Raw genomic sequence first — 23,625 nt, forward strand, 5'->3', positions numbered from 1 at the left:
AATTGCGATTAGACGAGTATGTGTAATAATTGTGACAGGCCTATTTAGAATAAATGACAAAGTACAGCATCAGTCCAACCGAAGTCCAAGTAAAAATGATGATCAAAAACATTGATGATTTACACTGCAACACAGTTCATCCTGACAGGTAGAAAACAATAAGACCTTAATATAGGCTACAGACAACTCACTAAATACACAATATTATTCACCTAGAACCTAGTTTCCACATTACAGTACTGTAGCTCCCAGCAACAACGTGGATAAAGATAAACAACTGGACAAATGAGCCCCCAGGAACACAATAAACTCTCCACTGAGAATCATGCAACTAATTGCTTGTTTTTCCCCTCCAACTCTTAAAAAAGCCCAGAAGCAACACTATCATTCCAGTCAAATGATCCTCATAAGGTCTCCAGTGGAGCCTGTGGGTGTTGGGTAAGAGAGAGAGAGGGAGGGAGGGAAGACAGTGTGGGGCGTGGGAGGGAGATGTTGTCTAGGGAGGACTACTGAATAGTAATCGTAACTACAATAATTGCAGAAGCCAAACTTTTTTAACCCATTTAGACCAGGAAAGAGTCTGTGTCCTTTTTAGAGATTTCTTTTCTCGCTTTGTTCTTTGATTTCTTTGCTTCATAGCGCGGCACTTAGTGCGAGCTTGTAGATCTGCTAGTTTGAAAAATCGAGTTAATGTGTGCAAATCTTTGAATATATATGTATATTTTTTTTTTAAAGCAAACATTTGTAACTCAAATCTTTGCTTCTGGGGATTCTACAAATGTCTTCTAAATCCTAACAGTTTTCTGAAAAAAACGCATGTTGCTATAATATCAGTGGTGCTCAAACTTTTTCATGTCAAGGACCAACCAAAAATGATATGCATTTGGCCGCGGACCCCCATCACAAAATATTCTGTTCCAGGGACCCCCCCATGAAGCAAATATTTGAGTTACAAATGTTCCCTTTAAAAAAACGTATTCAAATATTCACACAAATTTTTAGATTTAAAAAAAAAATAGCAGATCTACAAGCTCATAGCGCGGCACTCGGTGCCGCGCTATGAGCTTGTATATCTGCTATTTTTGAATAGCCCAAAGAAATCTTTGAAAAATTACGCAGATGCGTTCCCGGTCTTAATGGGTTAAAAAGAGGAGGGCGGAGAGAGAGAGAGAGAGAGAGAAAGAGAGAGAGAGAGAGATGACCACACAGCCCTCTAACAAATTGCCCACCGGGGGTATATACGTGGAGTCAGGATGGAACTCAGAGGGGTTTCAGCAGCGGTACCCAACGCCCACGCACGTGCGCTGGCCATGTAATGACTTCACACTTCTCTCTCTGAGGCAGCCAGCTTGTTAGTGAGCTGCTGTGTGGCCCACACCGGTTGTACACTGACTGTACGTGTGTCACTGGAGACCTGAATGGTCATCGCAGAGGTCACACCAACCAGGCTAATGCTGAAAACAAAAAAAGGCAACAAAAAAAACCTTGGTACTCCCCCCCCCACAGGTGTCAAAGCAAGCCGTAAACCACAGATTGCACACATGCTGGTAGGTGTTAACAACGCCGAAGACATCGGATCCGGTAGAGTAGTGTCAAGCCACACCAATTTATTTGTTTTGAGGGAGGGCGTGCCAGCCAGAAAGCAAGAACTGACTCTCGGAGCACAGAGATTCTGAGAGAACAGTGATGTAATATTGCACAAGAGACTCCCATAAAAATAAAATAGTTTTAAAAAGGTGATGACACTTGTGGGACTTCAAAGGCAATCAACAGCACAGCGTAGAGCAAAAAAGAATTCAATGCTTGCAGTAAAACAAGAATGATTGTTTTACCACAAAATATGTATCCATGCCACCCCCCAAAAATTCATTTAAGCTATATTATGCTCTGGAGGTTCCTTTGTTTTTTTTTAAACCTGACTGACTTTAAATGCCGACTCTGCAGAAGACTCGGTATCAGCAAAGAACTACTACTAAAGTGAAGTGTTATCCGCTTTGTAGGTGGAACTTTTGGCACAGAGGCCCAAGTGTGGGTGACTCACTTGCCTTGATAAGGCAGCAGACGAGATCAGAGCTTATCAGCAGCTAACTATTTATTAGCTTACTATGCACTTCCTCATGTGTGCACCTAGCAGGGCCAAGACACGGTGCACGCAACTATCTCTAGCACTATCAGTTCACAATATTAAAGAAAGCATTACCATACACTGCAACTCTGAGGGTGTACAAATGGAACCAAACGGACCCTTACGGGTCAATACATTAACATGAACCATTAAACTATTAACAACTAAATATATTAAATCAGCTTCGAAAACAAATAAATCACTGCATTGCACTGACACTTAATTAAACTAAAAGGCCCGTCTCATTCACTTTTGTAAAGTGGTGCAAATCAGCATCTTTAAAAAAAGAAAAGAAAAAAAAGAACAACTTTAAAAGGTACTTGAAAAAAAGAACCCTGTCCAATAAAATCAATGGCATACAGTTGAATGTAGAACGAGGCTTCAAATCCCATTAAAACAATCCGTGGAAAATTGAGAACAAGGCTACTTACTGGTGCGTGTGCCTTCCTTTTCCTTGACCGAGTGGTGTGTGAAATTGAGTTGGGTAGAATAGAGTTGTGTGTGTGTGTGTGTGTGTGTGTGTGTGTGATGGTTGTTTCTGTGGCTCTAGGACACATGCAGACATACAAGCCTACTTCACGGCTGCCAATAAGACAGTGTTTATAAACACGAGGCACCGCTGACCTATGAACCCAACGAGAAAAGATAGGATGGGGCAAGACCGGAACCTATTTTAAGAGCACACACACACAACAACACAACATGGTGTGGTGACTGTCTGAATGACATCTTTGTGGTAAATATGAAATTAGAGGGGGAGACAAGCGAATCTGTATGCAGTAAATGTAATATGTAAGGGTTACGTAAACAATAATCTTGTTCAAGGTAAAATAAGCATTACAAATGTGCTATAATTACGTAATATGACGAGAAAGAAAATATTCAAAATAAGCAACCGAGTTAACTTTGTTTACGAAATTAAGTTGCTCAACATGTCTTTTACAGACCCGAGATACAAACTCAGCTAAATAAAATACATATTAGCTGACATATATTGCACTGTATAGACCAGGGGTCTTCAACAGGGGGTCCTCAGAGCTACTATAGGGTGTCTGCCAAATCTTTGTGTGATCGGATTTCGTTTTTTTACATTAACCACTTGAACCCTAAAATTCCTTCTCTGAGGGGAACATTAGCCGAAAATAGCCGATCTACAAGCTCTCAACGCCTCTCGCTGCGAGGCGTTGAGAGCTTGTAGATCGGCTATTTTTGGTAAAGAAGCTATAGGTGTAGAGGGAAAAAATAGCAGACTAAGTGGAAAAAAAAACTTTAATCTGAAACACAGTTTTATACAATATAGAGTATTTAATATAGAGCTTCGTCTCTCTCTCAGCTAGGGGGTCCTTGGCCTGAAAACATTGACGACCCCTGGTATAGACTCTAAAGCCAGACAAGTCTTCCACAACCTTAAAAATGCTACAGGGTCTGTTCATTCTGCATTGGAGAAGTTATGCACAGGAAGCGGTCATCTGTCATTCTGCTTATCAGCAAACTTGACAGACTTGAACTACTTTGATTTCAAGGTCCTAGTAGGTCCTAGCAGTAGGACCTATTTACACAACTGCAAAGGCTAAATGGAAGTCAGGGAGGGTCACATGCATGTCAGGAGAGACTATATACTGTCAAGTCTTTGCAAAACAAGAGCAGACAAGGGAAATAACAATAAAACAATGCCATAATCCAGTAACTCCCATTGTAAACAAAACCAGTAAACAGGCATGATGGGTGTCAATGTCAAATTTTTCTTCATTTTTTTTTCATCCCACGATTTTGTAACCCATATATATATTTTTTTCCACCCAGTGCCAATTGCCTATGTAATCCTGGGCGCTACTCTCCCTCTGTCAGCCTAGGGAGAGCCCAAGCTGAAGCTCATGCCTCCTTCAATGCATGAGGAGCAAGCAGGCCGCTTCTTATCACCCGACAGGGGGGAGTTTCCCCGGTTGGACGTAGCGCGTGGAAGGAACACGTTATTCCAACCAGTTCCTTTCCCCTCCATCAGGCGCCCTGACTGACCAGGGGGAGGCAGTATGGAGACCAGGATTACTGCATGCTTTTGTGAGGGTACCTACCTGTCAAATGGATTTAAATCAGCACATTTAACAACTCTCACAGCACAACCAAAGTGTTGTACAGACCCGTAAATGTCAAGAAACACGGGTTCAGGAGCCATGTGGCTCATAGGGCCAGGAGCATATCTCCTGTTTCCATAGCGTGAGGCAGCTAGATTGTATATCGCCCTAGACATGACGCTAGTATGTCGCAGGGACTTACCCCCAATCCAACTCCTGATGCCGAGTGCCAAGCTGGGAGGCATTGGGTACCATTTTTATAGTCTTTTGTGTGACTTGGCCGGGGATTGAACCCCGCGACCTCCCAGTCTCAGGGCGGACACCATAAACACAAGGCCACTGAGCTTGTACAGAGCAGAGGAGGTACTGTAGCAAAAAGCACAAATACAAGAAACACAGACGCGTGTGTGTGTTTCTTTTAAAAGGCTGTTAACAAGTCATGTAACAGCCCATTACCTAAAGTAATTCTTCTGTATTCAGGAGGATGTAATCACAACGTGTCCCGTCACTATAATCAGGATTGACAATGCCCACATGGCACTTAAAATTTAAACCAACCAGTTAAGAGTCTTGTTTTTTGAACCCTTTAAGACCGGGAAAGCATCATTTGTGTCATTTTAAGATTTCTTTGGCTATACAAAAATAGCAGATATATAAGCTCGAGTGCCACGCTATGAGCTTGTAGATTTGTTTTTTTAATCGTGATTTTTTTTTGCAAATCTTGGAAAAAAAAATGTTTAAAGTATTTTTTTGTAAAAATATTTTGTTCCAGGGACCCCCAGGGGCAAAGATTTATGTTACAAATGTCCGCTTTAAAAAAAAGTATAATATTTGCACACATTTTCAAGATTTTTCAAAAATAGCAGATTTACAAGCTAATAGCTATGAGCTTGTTAATCTGCTATTTTTGAATAGCCCAATAAATCTAAAATGACAGAGATGCGTTCCCGGATTGAATGGGTTAATCCTGGGAATAGAAAAGTGTATAGGATTAGGAGTCGATGTTCTTCACTGTAAAACTATGATCAAGTGACATGTTAACTTTTTTTGCCCAGTTATGTGACAATATATGCAACAAACCTTTACAAGTAAAACACAGCAATGAGAATATGGTGGATAGAATTAACATGGTGGTGACTTACTGTAATTCTGTCCACCTTCTTGGCCCCTCAATCCTGATGCTGTGAGGGGATTTCTTCTTCTCTTCACAAGTATGCACCCTGGAGAGAAAATATTTCAAATTTTCAATGAATGCTTTTCATGAACATTTCATAACAAATCCAAACTTTCGCACAAAACCCTCCAACCACAGCTATAATGTACAATACATGCCACACACCACAGTGTCCACAGAACAGTTTCATGTGCATGCTTGAGTGCGTGCGTGCGAGCAAGCGAGAGAGACAGTAAAATGGAGGTATGGGGAAACGACTGGCCTGTATTCGAAGATTTTTCAGTACTTAAGAGCAAGATACCTCTTAGTCTTAATGCATGTAGCCTATACATATAACAAATCATTAACTGGCTTTCACTGGCTAAGTTTTGTTCTAAAGTACCTGGAAGGACCTCTGAGAGAATTCCGGGTAAACACGGATCAAGTGGCTCTACTTACTTCCAGTACACTGAATCTGTATGACTTGATCACAGAGATAAGTGTGGCATGTTGAACAGCACGTTTTAAAAATGTGAATCAACACCACATGACCAATAAGCTTAAACCGTGGTGCTACATAAGTGCACAGTAGTAGTAGTAGTAGTAGTAGTAGTAGTAGTAGTATAAAAGAAGTCTTGTCAAGTGCATACTATAGTAGTGCGTGGTTAAGCTGTACTTTCCGAAACAAGATTTTATAAACATGGAAAACCTACTACTAGGGTCTGCAGACCATTGGTATTCCAGTTATGAAGTGCCTTGTTTACACTCATCAAAATGTGCTATTCAGCTGCTCATCAGCTGCTATTCACTGGCTGCTACACTGACCAATCATGCTGATAACATCCATCAAGACCATTCTCACACACATGATCACTCAATTGCATCCCTAATAGACTGGTTGTATAATTCTGTACTGAATCCAATCTAACAACAACAACAAAAAAACTGCTCTTATGGGGTCCCTGCCCTGGCACATAATCTTTTCAAATGGGGGTCTGCGGCCTACACATGTCAGTTTTGGGGTCCTTGACTTAAAAGTGCTTGAGAACCACTGACTGGCTCTGAATTTCCAGCCGTTATTGCCTGCCATATCAAGTCCCCTAGACCAGTGGTTCTCAAACTTTTTCCATGTTAAGGGCTTGACAACCGCGGACCCCCATTTGAAAAGACATGCCAGGCAGGGACCACCATAAGAGAAGATTCTTACAGCTCTAGCAGTGATTCTCAAACATTTTAATTTCAAAGACCCCCCCAGTTGGACATGCATTAGGCTACGGACCCCCATTTAATGGCATGTTAACATACTGTAATAATTTAAATGCAAAATTGTTTTTTTGTTACGTAGCCCTTTTATTATTGCTTTTGTATTGAGTTACAGACCCATTAAGGGTCCATTTGGTTCCTAACTATCCATCATTTAGTTGGGGACCCCCTGGAACTCCCTCAAGGACCCCTGGGGGTCCCCGGACCCCACTTTGAGAACCAATGGCCTAGACCAATTCACGGATGAACAAAGGGAAAATTGAACTCACTAACACTAGTAATAAACATTGTCTAAACACAAGATTACAGTTACATTAGGTTGGACTACTAAGTGTTTTTATATAAAGCACTCTAATGATATTCACTCAAAGTGCAATTGTTTTTTTGTTATTCTGCCAATGTGTGAGGTTACAAAGTTTTTTCTTTGGCATACAAAGATATGTGAATACTGCATGTACACAACATGTTATGAATGCCAGCCTTCTACAGAAGTACTTTTCAAACAGTCCAAGGACTGCACCATATTCACTGTAGTGAAAGGGAACTTTTCCATTTATTTCATCTTCAGTTAGTAGACTAATCTTCTGACCAATTAAAACTGATATACTTGGTTGACCGGGGTCCTGGGGGGGCTGTGCTTGGAACCCTCTCTCTCTCTCTCCCTCTCTCCATCACTCATTTCAGACATGGGATGGGATGAGACAAGGGAGAAAGCTGACTAAGACCCTTAAGCTGCCTCATATGATCCTCACACGGCCATGCCATGGCCTTCCTTCTCTTTCCAGGGTCAGGCCAGTGTCTCCAATGACTGGAAGAATAAATTAAATGTCTCCTTTCAAGTAAAAAAAAAAAACATGACTAGAAAAGTGCGTTCCTCTGAGCGCAGGTCTCCGCCAGGCCAGGTTGGCTACCCAGGGCAGTCATAGCCAATTGGAATGTAATCTGAAAATTCGGACTTGATCACATGACTCCAGACGTAGCAATAAGTGTGTTTTGAAGAAAATGCGAAATGGTGTAAAATGTAGTCTGGCACAAATGGCCAGGTCCAGTCCTACCTGGGGAGTTGCATTGTGATCAAAGGAATCCTGGGGGGAAGTTTTACTGTACAACCTGAACCTACAGTTTAAGAGTTAAAGGCCAAAACACGTGGCCTCCTTGGAGTGTGCGTGTGTAAAGTTTCACACCCATCGGTCTAACGGTGCCGGAGATTAGCGGCTCACTGACTGACAGGAGTGAAAACGTAGTATCCGGCCTGGCGGAGAAAAAAAAGTAGGTAGACTAATTTAAGAACTTGATAAACAAAATGACATAATTACAGAGTGGATCCTCTATAGTTCAGAGAGTGGCTATTGAATGATGAACATATCTTTTTTTTTTCTTCCTTAAACCATTTAGGTAGACCCACCTGAGGCCAATTCTAAAAACGCTTTTTTTTCTAAAAAAGTTTTCTGAAAAAGAAATAATTAACAAATGTATGTTGCTATATACTGTACATAGCAACAAGACCTCGAAAAGGGGTTCCCGTCCTGAAAGGTATAGTTACAAATGGGTTCCCGCCCTAAATGGGCTAAATTAAAATGTTTCATAATGTTTTAATTCATGTGAACCCCCCCGGATATAAGCTTATGCTCTTGAATGAGTTTTACACCGAGTACAGATGAAGAGAGCAGTAGTCATAAAGGACCTAAAACGACCTCCCCAAAGACTTTTGCCTACTTTCTCACATTCTTGCATAATTCAGTCATCCAGCAACTGCTACAATTCTAACTGACATTCCCTGGGTATAAATCAAGATATAATACAATCCGCTACGATACTTTTTTGAGCTTTGGAATGCAATAGTTGCTCATAAAGTGGTTTCTCAGACAGATAGAAGATTTCCAGCTCCTGAAATGCCATAAATCCTCACAAAGGCAATGTGGTTTCTGAGTTTGTGGTGCATGTATCAAAATCAATTGTGCCTCCACTTCTTCATGATTCAGCCTTGACCAAGGGACTTGTGCAGTAGATAGCCAGGAAACCAAAGAATGAATTGTGCCAGATGAATTCACAGAGGTGTGCATTTTCTTACTAGAGCTACTGTATGAGGAGACCAAGGGCAGATGTCAGCTTGGACCCAAGACACAGCAGATGGTCTGTGGGAATCACGGGCCATGGTGGAAACATGGCATGGCAGAAGGCTATGACACAGATGGACTGCTCATACAAAGCCTCCTGACAAGAAAGTAAGTAGACTTACACAAATATTGCATACTATATTGTTTTCAGGTCGTGGCTCATAAAATTTAGTGGCACAGGTTTAAGGTAGACTTTAAACGGTTAAGTGCCGTAAAATGCAATAAAACCAAAGTTGGCACCAAAATATAGATAGATGTGGAAGATAGTCAATGCACCACAATCACAACACAGCTGAAAAGAAAGCACGGAATTTAAGGTGGTAGCTAACTAGGTCTCGTCAAACTAGCAATCCCCTGATAAAAGTAGTAGTTCTATGGAATCTGTGGTAAGAGGAGTTAAGTCTACAGTAAATCTCCTCACTTAAATAACCTGGTGCATGCACAGGTAGGTATGTATGTATAATGGTACCCTAATCTCTTAACAGCTAGCCAGATTGCATGCTTTATATCCAATTTACACATTAGCAGCAGACACCGGGTAGGAAAAGAACCCAATGACACAACGTTGCTCAACTAAAAACATAACAGTCACCAAATTAATTGATTACACAACATTCAAAACATTTTTTTGCCTTCCTTTTTTATCAAAATCATTATGTAGTTTCCAAGTTTTCTAATAAACCAGGGATGCTTAAACATCAAACAAGACAACCCCAAAGTCCCCAGACGTTGGATTCTGTAAGTGGCTCAAATAAAAGTTTGAATTGGGATATCATTTTCAGTACGTTATATTTCCCTTTTTATAGCACCTCAAACGTGTACTTGTCTTCAGAAGGAGCCGGTTGTGAGAACCGCTCAGTAACCAAAACAGCTTTCAAGAACATGCCATTCCCGTCAAAAACATATAACCCTTAAGATGCAAGCAGCCACCGCACTCTCTACCACAAATAATAGGAACAGAAAGTCTCCTTAAGCAAACACGCTCAGTCATGTGACAGTTGAGAAGCAGGTTAAAACTATCAAAACAACTCCGCGTAGTAAACATACACTCACATCATGTGCCATCATGTCTCTCAGACAATAGCCTGCCTCTGTCTGGACTCTGGAGAACGAAATAACAAGGCTTGTCGGCCGCCGGGACGCACAGAAGTTCACCCAAAGGTCATAATCAGCAGGCCACAGCCTTGTACACCTTACCAAGTCTAATAAAAAGTGCACACCTCAGCAGCAAGCCAGCAAGTACCACACGAAGGGCAAGTCTTGTGTGTCATGATCGTCCACCGATTCAACACCCAGGGCCCACGGAAAGATCGCCGGCGAAAGACGAATAGGTTTGAAAGAGTCCTCCTCATGTTCTCTTCCGAAAGGCAGCAGCACAGACAGCAAAAGAATACTAGCGTGAGATTTGCCGGCGTAGGATACAGGTGCACAGATGAAGCTACAGCCTGGGAGCCAGTTAATCATAGCACATAAAGAGGTTAAGTGCGCAAGGCTACACCTACAGACGGAGTAAACAGAATTATCAGCTGTTAAAAGGTACGCCGTGTGGTTACCAAACGAAACAATGGCTCGAGGCGAGTGCTGCTTGCTTACCTCCTGTGAAGGTCAGGACTTTAGATGGGAGGGCTGCAAATGGTGGGGACTGTAAGTGTAAATATCCACTTCTCCTACTCAAAAAAAGGCTCTTCTGAGAGGCTAAAATAAGGAACAGGTTGGAGGTTCTTGAGTCAAGTGACTCAAATAATGGGATGTGGTTGTATTGTAGTGTGTGTGTGTGTGTGTGTGTGTGTGTGTGTGTGTGTGTGTGTGTGGAGCAGGAGCCGTTACTAGGATCAGAGTTAATTAACCACTGAACCGGCTATTTACCGCTGAGAAGGGGGGGGGGGGGCAAGCCAGGGAGGCTAATATCTGCCAATGTACTGTTTGCAGTGGTTCAGGGCATCTGGACAGGCAGCAGGCACAGAGTTAAGACCATGGTTATGCAACAGCTGCCAAGTTAAGGGGTGGCGGGTGAGCGAACACGAGTGTGCATCATAGGAAAAGAAATGAGGCAACATGCTGATGTTACAAGAGACGTCTTACAGACAGTAAAACCACGAGAACCGGCAGATATTGAGCTGCAAGGTTTTCAAGCGTCGATAATGATTGGAAAGATCTGAGGATGATGACGCCAGGAGGTCAAAGTTCCTGCATATTTATTTTTCACACACTGTTAAATGGGACACGTACCATGGGAACAACGCAGGCAAGTGTCATGGGAAGCAGAACTCACTGGGGCAGCAACATCCAGGCAAGACACAGAAGGCAAAAAGGGCACTTTTTTTTTGTTTAAACGATGTGGGGGAGTGAAGTCAAAAAGAAAAGGTGAAGGAGTGAGGTAGATCCTTAATCTGAAGGGGGGGGATTTTCAACGCTTGTCAGCTCTATTTGCCCGCTTGACTGCGAGATCCTTTGGAAGCCCGCGCAAAACCCAACGGAGGCTTACTTATACGCACACCGAGACTGAATGCACACACACACACCAACACACTAGGGTTACTTAGGCCCCCCCAAGTCAGACCAGGTTCATCGACATCATGCTGCTGACAAGAGGCCCAGTCTTGACACTGAGAGGGGGGGTGGGGGGGTGGGTCACGCAATACTCATAACTCATAAGTGATTTGGCCAAGTAAACAGCAACAAACGGTTGAGAGGGGGGGTGGGGGGGTATGTCACGCAATACTCATAACTCATAAGTGATTTGGCCAAGTAAACAGCAACAAACGGTTGTTGCTCGACAACATACACCAGTGTACATAAAATAAAGTATATATAATCAAAAACAGCTCAGGCCAAGTTAAGTGAGACTTCTGCTCCTCAAATACCAGTTGAGGCCCAATCCTGGCATCAAGGGATTATATGGTCAAACACTACAGGTATAATATCAACATGCCTACTGTACCTCCGAGCTACATAGCAAAACATAGTGACAGACCATTCTACCTGGAGAGCTTACTGATATCCTCCAGTAGGCAACTTCAGTTCAAACTCCCAGCCCCAGGACATGAACCTTCAAGTCATGTGTTTGCTGTGTATGCATTCTAGTAACCACCAGTAATCCAAAAATAAGCAACGAAGCCCGTTCATTCCACCAACTGCTAAACATACAGCCTAGGCCCATGTTAAGTTATGAAATTCCGTAAACATGGCAAACTAGCTTACAGTAGCGTTTTAATGAGCACAACCAAAAGTGGGAATAGGAAAGTGGTAACACACTTGGTAGATGTACCTTCATCTTGTTTTTATTTTAAAATGTATCTATCTGTGAGATGTTCGCTGAGGGTGCATACTGACTCATTTACGGTACCAATCTCCCTCACAATCATACAGTTGCACTTCTTGCAATCTAAATCTTCTAAGGCCTATCCAATGGAGTTGTATGGGCATGCTAGAGATAAAAAAAATCACAATAAATCTGCTGAGAACACAACTCACTGCAGCTAAAGAACAACTAATTTGGCTACGCTAATTAAAATCTGTACACAATAGCCCAGGGGTCTTCAACAGGGGGTCCGGGACCCCTAGGGGGTCCTCAGAGCTACGATAGGGGGTCCGCCAAATCTTTGTGTGATAGGATTTCGTCTTTTTACATTAACCACTTGAACCCTAAAATGCCTTTTCTGAGGGGAACATTACCCAAAAATAGCCGATCTACAAGCTCTCAACGCCTCGATCGGCTATTTTTGGCAAAGAGGCTATAGGTGTAGAGGGAAGAAATAGCAGACTAAGTAAAAAAAACACTTTAATCTGAAACACAATTTTATACAATATAGAGTATGGGGTCCCTGCATATGGAAATTGTAATTTTACTGCAGAAATCAGCATTTTGTGGGTTTGAACTTTTTGTCTACTCAACCGTTCAAATAGCCTAATAGACAAAAACTTAAATTCAAGAAAGGAAGAAGGGTTGTTCCAATCGTTTATTTGTCTAATCACTTCCAATTTTACAAGTACGAGTTCTCTCTCATGATACTGGCATCCCAACCTGAAAATGGATTTTCTCTTTACTAAAGAGCTGGAGAGTTGTTACTTAACCTACCTCCAGCAATAAGTGTTATTGGAATACAGAGCCATTTAACGTCTTGTTTTAAGAAATGATAATAATGCACTCCCCTTAATCAAATCTAATCAAATTTAAACAGAGCTTACTGACCTCATGCCTGTTACAGTGTTTACATATGATGGCATAAAACTATAGGCTACTAAAACTGATTTAACATCACAAAAAGAGTAAGATATCCAATCTTTGCTCAGACTGTAAGCTCTCTGTAAAACAAATACCCTCTCTGTTATTCTGGTTATCTTAAATCAATATTGTTGAACATTTACAGCTCTTTCGACCACAGAGAACCAAGCCTCCTAATCACTGATCTTAACACCTTTAGCCCTATATTTGTTTAATAGCTAAAAATATATCAGCTCTACAAGCCCACAATGCCTCGCATCACAACACGGTGTGAGTTTGTGGATCGGCTGTATTTGATATCATTTAAAAAACAATGCCACTAACAGTAACTGGTGCCAATTTCCATATACCAATTACTCTACCATTTGTATGATGACAAAAGGTATGCTCTAGTCTAGAGCAGGGGTCTTCAACAGGGGGTCCAGGACCCCTAGGGGGTGCTCAGAGTAACTAAAGGGGGTTTGTGTGATTTTTACATTAACCACTTCAACCAAGCATCCCTATTCTGAGGTGAACTTTTGCCAAAAATAGCAGATCTACAAGCACACAACGCCTCGCGCTGTGAGGCGTTGTGCGCTTGTAGATCTGCTATTTTCGGCAAAGTGGTTTGGTGTAGGGGGGAAAAAAGAGCAGACTAAGTACAGAGTGAAAGGTCAGGTTTACAAAGTATTGTTTAAGTGCATGGTTAAATGTCTGGAAATACACATTAACATGAATCCAACATGATAGTGCTGTGAAACAAGTCTATGCAGCTGCCGATGAAATCTATGAAAAAATAAATATTTTACACAATATATAGTGGGGGTCCCTGCTTTATCTCGCTCTCAGCCAAAGGGTCCCTGGTCTGAAAACGTTGAAGACCCCTGGTCTAGAGTCTAGCATCAATGGGATTTTATCATGCTCATAAATGTAAACACTACAGGATCATGGGAATAGCCCATGTGTGAAGTCTATTTTGCGCCCTCTAAAGGCTTGTTTTTTCTCGCTCTCCTAATAATACAGCGTGAACGCCTTAAGAAATCGTAAACAATAACCATGTGAGGGGTCTTATGGAATTTGCTATTATATAACTACTGAGAATGGACCCCTAACATGTCACATACAATAAAAGAGATGAGGGGAATGCATGTCACGGCTTAAGGCGACAATGGTAGGGCTGTAAGGGTTGATAGAAACAAATTAAAAATGGATAATCATCAATCATTTATTAAAATAATTGATTAAATAATCGATTGCTCTTTTGGCTATTTTATAGGTGAAAAGTATAAGAACATTGGATTGGTGTGGTGACACGTTGAGCTTGTAGATCTGCTATTTTCGATATTTTGCACAGAATCGTTGAGACAAATTATAAAATACCTCTGAAATGGTTAATTGATTCGTTGATATATTAAAAAAATCGAATAAAGTTTGAAAAAAATAACACACCTTGATTATTCAATGAATCGAAAAAGTAATCGAATAGAAAGAAAATAATCAATAGTGTCAGTCCTATATCCTGGGGCCTCAACTATTGCTAAGCAAAATCCATGATGTAGCTGAAAGTGTGTGTGCGCGTGCGTGTGTAGGAGCTTTATTCAGGTAACATATATTGGGTTATTGTTCCTTCAAACAGGTGTCCCTAGTGGACAAACATTTGAATATAAACTTGCCTGGATCAGGCTGGATCAAATACGCTCAAAATTCCATGGCATCCATGCCATGCCCAAAATCGTTTGAATATCTAGGATTGTCAAAAACTTTTAAGACAAGAAATAAGCATTTCAGGTTACCTATGACCATAGGGCCCATCTGATGAAAGAACAAGTCACACAATGCTCTGTAGGTGACATATAAACAGAGCATACATAAGCTTAACACTCGCATATGAATTGTTTGTTTATTCACCCAAGGCGGAACACTAAATACCAAGATGTTCCACCTTGAAAATCAACAATGGCCTAAATGCAAAACTAAGCTCAGAGCAAACCTGGGAATCTAGGTGAGAAGAATCATCATCACTTTCTGCATTTTGAGCTGGATGATGTGATCAACACTCTTGCATAGCCTACATGTTGTGTATTAATAATTTCTGCAGACTGACCAGAACATAAATAAACGGGTCAACATCTACCACCATGACAATTGTACTACACATACACAATGATGTTCCGTAGTAGCCTTTTCAATTGTTACATGCTTATATTGTAGATATTACAATACAATGTATTATCAACAACCACAAAGATAACAAAAATACAACATGAGACTCCATGCATAGCCTACTTAATTCACTGCCATTACAAAACAGTTGCACTTGCTAAGATCTCACCATATTTAGATATTACTGTTCTTCGTGTCTATGCCCTTAATATGTCTATGCTGAACTTGTTTGGGAAATTAAAGATTTTCCCATTTTAAACCACCCACAAATGATTCATAACATAAAAAGCACAGCTATTTAAATCAGGTCAGTATGTGGGCATATTGTGTGTGCAAAGAAAACATTTGATGTTGTATTAAATGTATAAAAAAGTAAAAACCACACTTTTGATCAACCAAATGATGGATTGTTTTTTCCTTTGTTTTTAAGTCATTGAAAAGGGTTCAGCGAGACTTACAGTGATACATCTTAACAGTTTATCTGAGCTGTGGTTGGACATCGGAGAAATTGTGGGAGGTCTCACAAGAATGTGACTCATCCCTTCACGTGTGTGTGGCATTACCTGCCAATTAATTGGTGTTGTAAGCCTTTATTTCTTTGTCCTGCAAATTGTGTAATATCTATCCTGTGTTATGTGAGAAACCGCCTAGCCAAATACATACAAATGTGACTAAATCATCTATTCTTATTCTGCTTCTGAGAATAACACTTTATGATTCACTTCCAGGTGACACAATACATTCAAATTCCCCATCTACACGCAAGCGTCATCATCATCATCTCCAAACATGCACAACAGAATGAGAACCAGAAGAGACCTACCCCATTGGTAAAGGTTCCCCATTGTTTTCACGGTTTGTTTTGGCTGCTGAACAACATCCCTGTCTACCAAAACAAACAGTGAAAACACCAAAATACAGCAGATAAACACCACCACACTAATCCAGTGGCTGATAACTGCTGGTATAGAGGGAAATGATTGGTAAAAATCATGTATTATTTTGTTATGTAAACACAGGGCAAAGTTACATACTATGTCTTCAATATCAATGTACTTAAATAATTATAAGTGAATTTGGAGACTATCCTAGATAGTTTTGACTATTTGACACCTGCTTTAAAGGCGTGTATGTGTACATCTCAGCAGCAGTCACGGCTTAATACAGCCAAAGTAATATCAAGCAGCTCAGCAAGCAGCTCATACCAACTTGTAAAAAGAACATTTATTAGGTGGGACCATCAGAACCTGACAGAGCCGGATCATGTTGAGTAAAAAAGATGATTAAAAAAAGCCTTCTAACCCAGCATGAACCAGCTCAGCTGGCGCAGTGCCAAACCTTGGTAGGTTGCTGCATTTGGCAAGATCATCTTGTCAGTTAATTTCACCACTTTTGGATTCACCCATCGTTGATTCAAAGAACAAGACAAGAGGCCAAATGAATGTGTAAAAAGTGGAAGAAGTTATTTTTTATTCTTTCTCGTCTTACATTAATTACTTTATCTTTCAGTTTAATTCAGAAAATAAATGTATACATAAGGATTATGAGTGCTACAAATATGTTTGTCAATAATTTAAAAAAAGACAGTAAAATGTGTTTTTCTCTCTCACCTGCTCACAGAACTACGCAATGCACGCCTGCTGGTAGTTGCAAGCCATAGATAAGCCCATGTGCTGGGGCGGATAAGGCTCTTTTAATAGATCAAGTGACAATGACATGTTCACGAAGGAACTAATGACTAGCGCGTTACTATTATTATTACAGTTAGTCAGGATGTTGAAAGACCTACTCAGGATAGTTACACTATCCATTTCCTAATTGGGTGTGTGTGTCACACATGCATGAAGCAAAGCTTTTATTTGCTGAAGTCAACTTTCCAGCCCAACCTGTAGTTGTAGTTTATGCAACGTTATAGGGGAAGACCAACCACCTGGCCAGTGTTGGGCCCAGTGGCGTTTGGTGGATTCTAGCGTTGACCAGGCCAGAAGCGGACCAGGGAGGGGGGAACCGGTTTGACGGCTAAACTGGTTTCCTAATGGCCACTCATTAACAATTCGGCCGAATGCAAATGAGCCCCATTTGAAAACAAAGGCGACTTTCTGTGATCGGTTACAACAGAATAGGGTGAGAGCTGCTAATGTTGATTTTTAGTTTTTTCCCATGGCGGATCTTGCCCCTACACAGGGGCAAGCTGGGTCTACAGACCGGGCCATGGCCTCGTTGGCCCCAATGACGATACGCGCCTGGTTGGGCCGAGCTACTTTTACATTTTAGCAAGTTAAACTACTAGATACTTTTCGGTAACTGAGCTACACCAATTAGTGCTTTCAAAACGAGTAGCCTTCTACAGTAGAAGTTAATGTAGTAAATGCAACCGGATAACTACACTGAAACTACTTTATATCTAATGTGGTTGGTAGTGGTTGAGGAAATGCTGACACTTGAGTGACTAAATAAAGCAAACTGCATACAGTCTAAGCAGATGGAGAATTCTCTTTGATGTGATGACAAACCGCACTCAAAAAACTAATGTGTTTTGATGTTGATGTGCCACAGTAAACGTAGTGATGGAGCTTTTATCAAGCTCCCGAGGGTAAAAGAAAAAGCTCAAAATGATTAATTTATCCCCGAGATAAGAGTGCAACTCTCTCCATGTACAAATGAATGTTCCATTTGTACACTCACTTGTACAGACCATTTGGTACACTCCGGGTTAACAGTATACTGAAAAATGTAGTTAACCACTTAAGCCTCATTTTATACTTTTAGCTATTTAAAAAAATGCAGAACAAGGTCACAGTGCACATTTTGGGACTCCAGGATCAAAGCGGTTAACCCCATGAAGCCTAGCATTCCTATCTTGGGAATGTCATAATAATAATGGGCCATATTGCACTAAATCAGGGGAACCATGCCGAAAATAACAGATCTACAAGCTCATAAGGCATCTTAATGCGTTGAGCTTGTAGATGGGCTATTTTTGGGAGATATTAGAGCTGTGGTTCTCCAAAGTGGACCATTACAGGTGTGCAACTCTGAAAGTGTACAAATGGAAGCAAATGGACCCAGCGTTCAACACTAACAACAAGTGGCAAGTAAAAAAACCTTTGGGCAAGTGAGTTTGCTTTCAAGTTGCCCGACAGGCAAGTGCATTCCATCTTCATTAAGTATGATGGGTTATTCGTGAAGAAGAACGCTACCTTTTTACAACTAGCAGTTACACTCACTCCGTTTTTCAAAGAGAGGCACTTATAGATTGGATTTTACATTAATTTGTTGCACAAGTGTACATTTTACCCATCATTTTATAGTAGAGGATTTACTTTTCGGGGAAAGTGGGCATGACCTGTACTTGCCCGATGGGCAAAGTGCCTCTGAGACCTTATAGTGTCAACCACTGGGACCCTTGGGGGTCCATTTGGTTCCATGTGTACACTCTCAGACATTATGGGAGTCCTTGAAAACATACAAAATAATTGAGAACTGGTGTAGAGCAGTGGTTCTCAAAGTGGCGTCCAGTGACTCTTGGGGTTCCTTTAGAAGCGTCTAAATTGACCCTTAAAAGTATGCAACTCTGACAGTATACAAATGGAACCAAATGGACCCGTTAGGGTCCATTTGTACACTGTCAGAGTTAAGGGGGGGAGTCCTTGAAATCTTGAAGTTTGAGAACCACTGGTGTAGAGGGTTAAAGGGAGGGGTGGGGGTCAAGAATAAGACCAGTCTATGGGGGGGGGGGGGGGTATATCATCCTAACAGCCCACCACAGCCAGGGCCCTGCTTTCCCCTGTCCAGACAGTCAGTCAGTGCTTTATGCATGGCTTGCTAAACCACACACGTGGTGCAGCATAATCAAACAGCAGCAGCAGCTAGCAATGCTAACGTTAGCTTCCGTTCCCTCCTCATCCGTCACTGGAGGAAAGATTAAAAAAAACGCCCCTTTGAAATAATAAAAGAAAGAAAAAACGCAGCGTCCTCCTAAAAAAAAATAACAAGTCGGATGATGTCTGGTGGAACACAAAGTCCATAACGTCACGTTTCAGCTCAAATGAGAAGATAAGCACCCCACCACGAGGCACACACACACACATCCCCTTTTAATGAAGATAGCTTCGTCCTGGGTGTCGGTTTCAAAGCAACGCTAGCTTCAACACAACGTCAAACATCCATACAAAACAAAGCTAAAGCTAAAGCTAGCCAGACAGACCAGACCAGACACTCCCGGTAGTGATTCACAGGAAACTAGCTCATGTGCTGCTGCTACGAGGCTATCATCATAAATGCTTGTTTAAAATTCCCGTCCTCAAACAGAGTGGAGAAATGCTCTATTCTAGAGATAAACAGATAGAGGTTTGTGTTGTTGTTATGTAAAAGAAAAGGAATAATAAGGGCGACGCGGCGGCGGCTCCCATGATGTTGTGGGAGTGAATGAAAACACTAACGGGGTGTTTTATATAGTTACCTCACCACAGTGCCGTGTGCATCTCCTCTCTCTCCTCTCCGCTCGGTACCAAAAAAAAATGTCTTCTCTCCACCCGGCCCGTCGGTCCTTACTACAGTACAGTCACGCGCTGACGCGCACCACGCACACACACACTAAAAGAGGGGGGAGTAACCTCGCGTCAGGGGGGGGGGGGGAGCAGCCCACCGTCCCATAGCCCGGAGGGACGTGGCGCCCGCGCTGCGATTGGCTGATTCTTTGGTTGTTGTCGGGGGCAACGAACGAACGAACGAACGCGCCGCGGTGGTTCACGCCCACCCACACGAGCGACTACCCAGACCATAGCCCGGAGGGAAGGTTGCTCGCGCTGTGGTTGGCTGTTTTTTTTGGTTGTCGTGGCAACCGGTTTACTGTTCTCCTCGACCGCCACACAGCACACACACTGACAGCGTTGCGTTGATCTACAAACTTGTTGTGAGCTTGTAAATCGGCTATTTTCTAGAGATGGGATGTATGCATACATGCATAGAGTTTTAAAAAAAGATGTGTGGCTCTTTGAAGGGAGCCAGATCAAAAGACATTTGTATATTTATATATATTTTAAGAACATATAAAACATATATAAATATCTATATATATTTATACATATGTCATACAATTATTTATATTTATATACTATTTAATATTATATAATTTATATATGATATCATATTATATATTATATAATTAATATAATATATAATATTATTTTAATTAAACTGAAAAACCACAGTACCTAGAGCCTCCTAGTGTCGCCAACACCTGCTGCTAACATCTCACCAGCCACCCTAAGCCCCCAAGAGACAGTGGGGGCAGTAGCATGCCACTTGGACACAGGCCAGGGTCTGATCAGCCTCGGTCAGGTCGCCTGGAGGAGGGTGTCTGTTGCAAGACCCGAAACAACCAGTGACTCCAGGAAACAACACTGCATGATGTGGCCAAGTTTGTGCATCAGTAGCCCCGTGTTTTTGCCCTGTGTTTACATAACAACAACAACATACACATTGTTTTTAACCCATCATTTCCCTCTATACCAGCTATCAGAGTAGTGTGGTGGTGTTTACCTGCAGAAACACATTGCCCTCATGCTGTATTTTGGTGTTTTCACTGTTTGTTTTGGAAGCCCAAAAACGTCCCTGCTTACCAAAACAAAATGCAGCAAGACAAAAAAAGTTGTTGTTTTTTTTTCTTTGGAGAGGTTGTTTACAAATGTCCTTTAAACTTACCAAACAGACAGAGAGATGGTGCATTGGTCCTTCAGCTATCAGGCATGGGATACAGACACCTGTTGGAGTGGAAAGAACATTGTGGAGGGGAGAGAGACACATGGTCAAGCCCTGTTATCTAGACAGACACAGAAGCTCTAGTGCTGTTTGGGTTGAAAGTATAAGTAACTAGCCTTGGGAAACAACTGTTCCCGAGCCATGTGGCACATAGCAGACAGGAGCCTATCTCCTGTTTCTGCCTGTTGCATGAGGCAGCTTGATGTACAAGTCCTTGATGTACTTTACACCCCCTGGACATAGTGCTAGTACAAGTACACCCCCTGGACATGACGTCTGTATGTCGCCAGGGACTTATCCCAATCCAACCCTTGCCAAGCGGGCACTTTTTAGTCTTTGGTATGGCTGGGCCAGGTTATAGGGCGAACACAACCACAAGGCCACCACTGGGCTGGTTTGATTGTATAAACTGTATACACAGTAAGTATGTACATTTAACTCTGAGAGCGTACAAATGGAACCAAACAGATCCATAATAGTTCATTTGGTTCCATGTGTACGCTCTCAAGAGTTATAAATGGATAAATTAACTGACTCACTAATTTACTAAGTGAGTAGTCTGGGAGGCATTGCCTCGGAGTTTGGACAGCGGGGGCGCGGCCACTGCGTTGTGATTCAAATCAACAGCCAATGAAGAAAAGGGGGCGGGATCCACATGCAGTGGGTGTTGCATCTAAATAGGATCGACAGGAAGCAATTTCCAAATTTCGGCCGCCATTGTTGTGTACTGCTGTTTGCCTCTCGTCGGACTTTTTACACGAGTTGCACAGCTCCAGACCGGTAAGAGGCGTGTCCGCTCAGATTCAGAGCGCAAATTACATCCCGTAAAAGTTTTGGTTTTATTTTGAAACAAAACTCTTCAAACACATGGGGCCACTTAACTTGTGAATTCTTATTGTATACATTTACATTATATTGTTCTCTTATGCTACAATGGTGTCACTAAAGTCCCACGTCTCTTGACCCGCAGTGAAGTGGAAAACAAGCCAGAGGCCAGGAGGAAAAGGTCAACTTGATTCTTGATTGACAAAGTTCACAGCTTTATAGCTTGTGGCGTTGCCCAGGTGTCAGCTATGAATGACGAGTAAATGTATTATTGATCTGGGATTTGTCACAAAATGCTAGCTTGAACTACTTTTTTCCGCTGACATCATGGTTTGCAGTGTGTGTGTGTGTGTGTGTGTGTGTGTGTGTGTGTGTGTGTGTGCGTGCGTGCGTGCGTGCGTGCGTGCGTGCGTGCGTGCGTGTGCGTGTGCGTGTCCGTGTTTATGAGAGAGTGTGAGAGTCAGAGAATATTATACAAGGTACATGCATGGTGACTATAATAAAGTTTTATCTTTAAACAGGTACAGTCTCTGCCTCTACTGCACCAGCTGTGGTAATGAAAATGTTACAGTTACAACTGAAGCACCATTTCCTGTTCAACTGAAATATTGATCAGGTTTGTTTTCTTTTCTTTTGTTTAGAAAGGAATGCCCTACTGCACTGCTGCACTCGTTGGAGGCGTGGAGCAATACTATAGATCTGCTCTCTTCTCTTAGTTCTTAGCTCTCAAGGCCTCATGAACTTCATACAGGAAGCTCAATCATAAAAAAAATCTCAATCATTTGGTATGGTTTGCAATTCATACGTTGATATACAATACTTAGATCATATTGTCTGTGTGTGTGAGCGCGTGTGTGTGAGAGAGAGAGAGAGAGAGAGAGAGAGAGAGAGAGAGAGAGAGAGAGAGAGAGAGAGAGAGAGAGAGACAGAGAGAGAGAGAGAGAGAGAGAGAGAGAGAGAGAGAGAGAGAGAGAGAGAGAGAGAGAGCAGCTTCTCCAGTGCTTCAGTGGGCATCAGCTGGCTCCTCTGACGTACAGTATATACCCCCCTACCCCACCAAAACTCCAACCCCACCCACCCCGTGACCCACCCCCATCCCGCCGGCTGCCTCAGCTGATCACGGGGAGATTAAGAGACATCGGCGGCCATATTGGCACTTGGCACTCCGGTCATGGTGCCTCAGGGTCTCCAGCAGTCGTAAAGCTGTGGTGGAAGTGCCGCCGTAGCTCTTCTGGCTGTCATTTAGCAGGTATCCAGCGCCAGCACACGGCGGATGAAAAGTGCCAACGGCCGCGCTGAATTACGAGCTGGACCCAACCCCCCCCCCCCCCCCCCCCCCCCCCGGCCACATACAGTAGCCTATAACCCAGTGCAGGGAGCCGTTTCCCGGCACTCAAAATGCCTCTCGCTGCAGATTACCAGGGCAATATCCCCTGCTCTGGAACCGGAGTCGTTATGGTCCGTGGAGCGATCTACACAGTCAAATCCTGAGTGTTCATTTATCCCTGAGAGTGTACAAATGTGACCAGAATGGTCACATTTGTACACTCTTGCACTTACAACTGGATGAATTAAACTGTACCCCTGACATGGCCTTTGGCCATAAACAAGCAATGCACTTGTGCAGTACTGTTGTAATACTCTACTGTACATGAACACGCGCGGGCGCGCGCACCCGCAAACACACACACACACACACACACACACACACACACACACACACACACACACACACAAAACATAACTAGCCTGTGTCCCAGGAGTGCTTGAACGACGAGGCTACACAGTTTCTTCAGATAAAAACAAAGTAGTACAGGAAAGCCACTGTATATGAACCTCATTATCAACCCACAGAACTGGAGGCTAATCATTTAGGCCGGCCGTCTTTGCTGTGTCCTTCCATGTGGACGGACGCGAACCTGAGAGGTACACAGTCTGAC

General features: G+C 42.3%; 1 protein-coding gene across 4 annotated transcripts in view; it reads right to left on the reverse strand.

The window, feature by feature from the left end:
- Window positions 1-19,612, reverse strand: part of slc39a10 (solute carrier family 39 member 10) — a 60,850-nt gene extending 41,238 nt beyond the window's left edge. The window contains exons 1-2 of one of the 4 annotated variants that reach the window (XM_084083609.1): window positions 19,560-19,612; window positions 5,340-5,417 (exon numbers count right to left, since the gene is read on the reverse strand). Coding sequence is in view for 1 of the 4 variants with exons in the window: in XM_084083608.1 (XP_083939734.1) it covers window positions 5,340-5,417; window positions 19,565-19,581 (95 nt within the window). In the remaining 3 variants the exon portion in view is untranslated. Of the gene's footprint in view, window positions 1-2,556; window positions 2,626-5,339; window positions 5,418-10,323; window positions 10,410-19,559 lie in introns of those variants that run through there. The other 3 variants (XM_084083608.1, XM_084083610.1, XM_084083611.1) reach the window with 3 other exon arrangements.
- Window positions 19,613-23,625: the final 4,013 nt, after the last annotated feature.

Source organism: Gymnoscopelus microlampas, assembly GCF_963454915.1.
Source record: "Gymnoscopelus microlampas genome assembly, chromosome: 17".
In the NCBI taxonomy this organism is placed as follows: domain Eukaryota; kingdom Metazoa; phylum Chordata; class Actinopteri; order Myctophiformes; family Myctophidae; genus Gymnoscopelus; species Gymnoscopelus microlampas.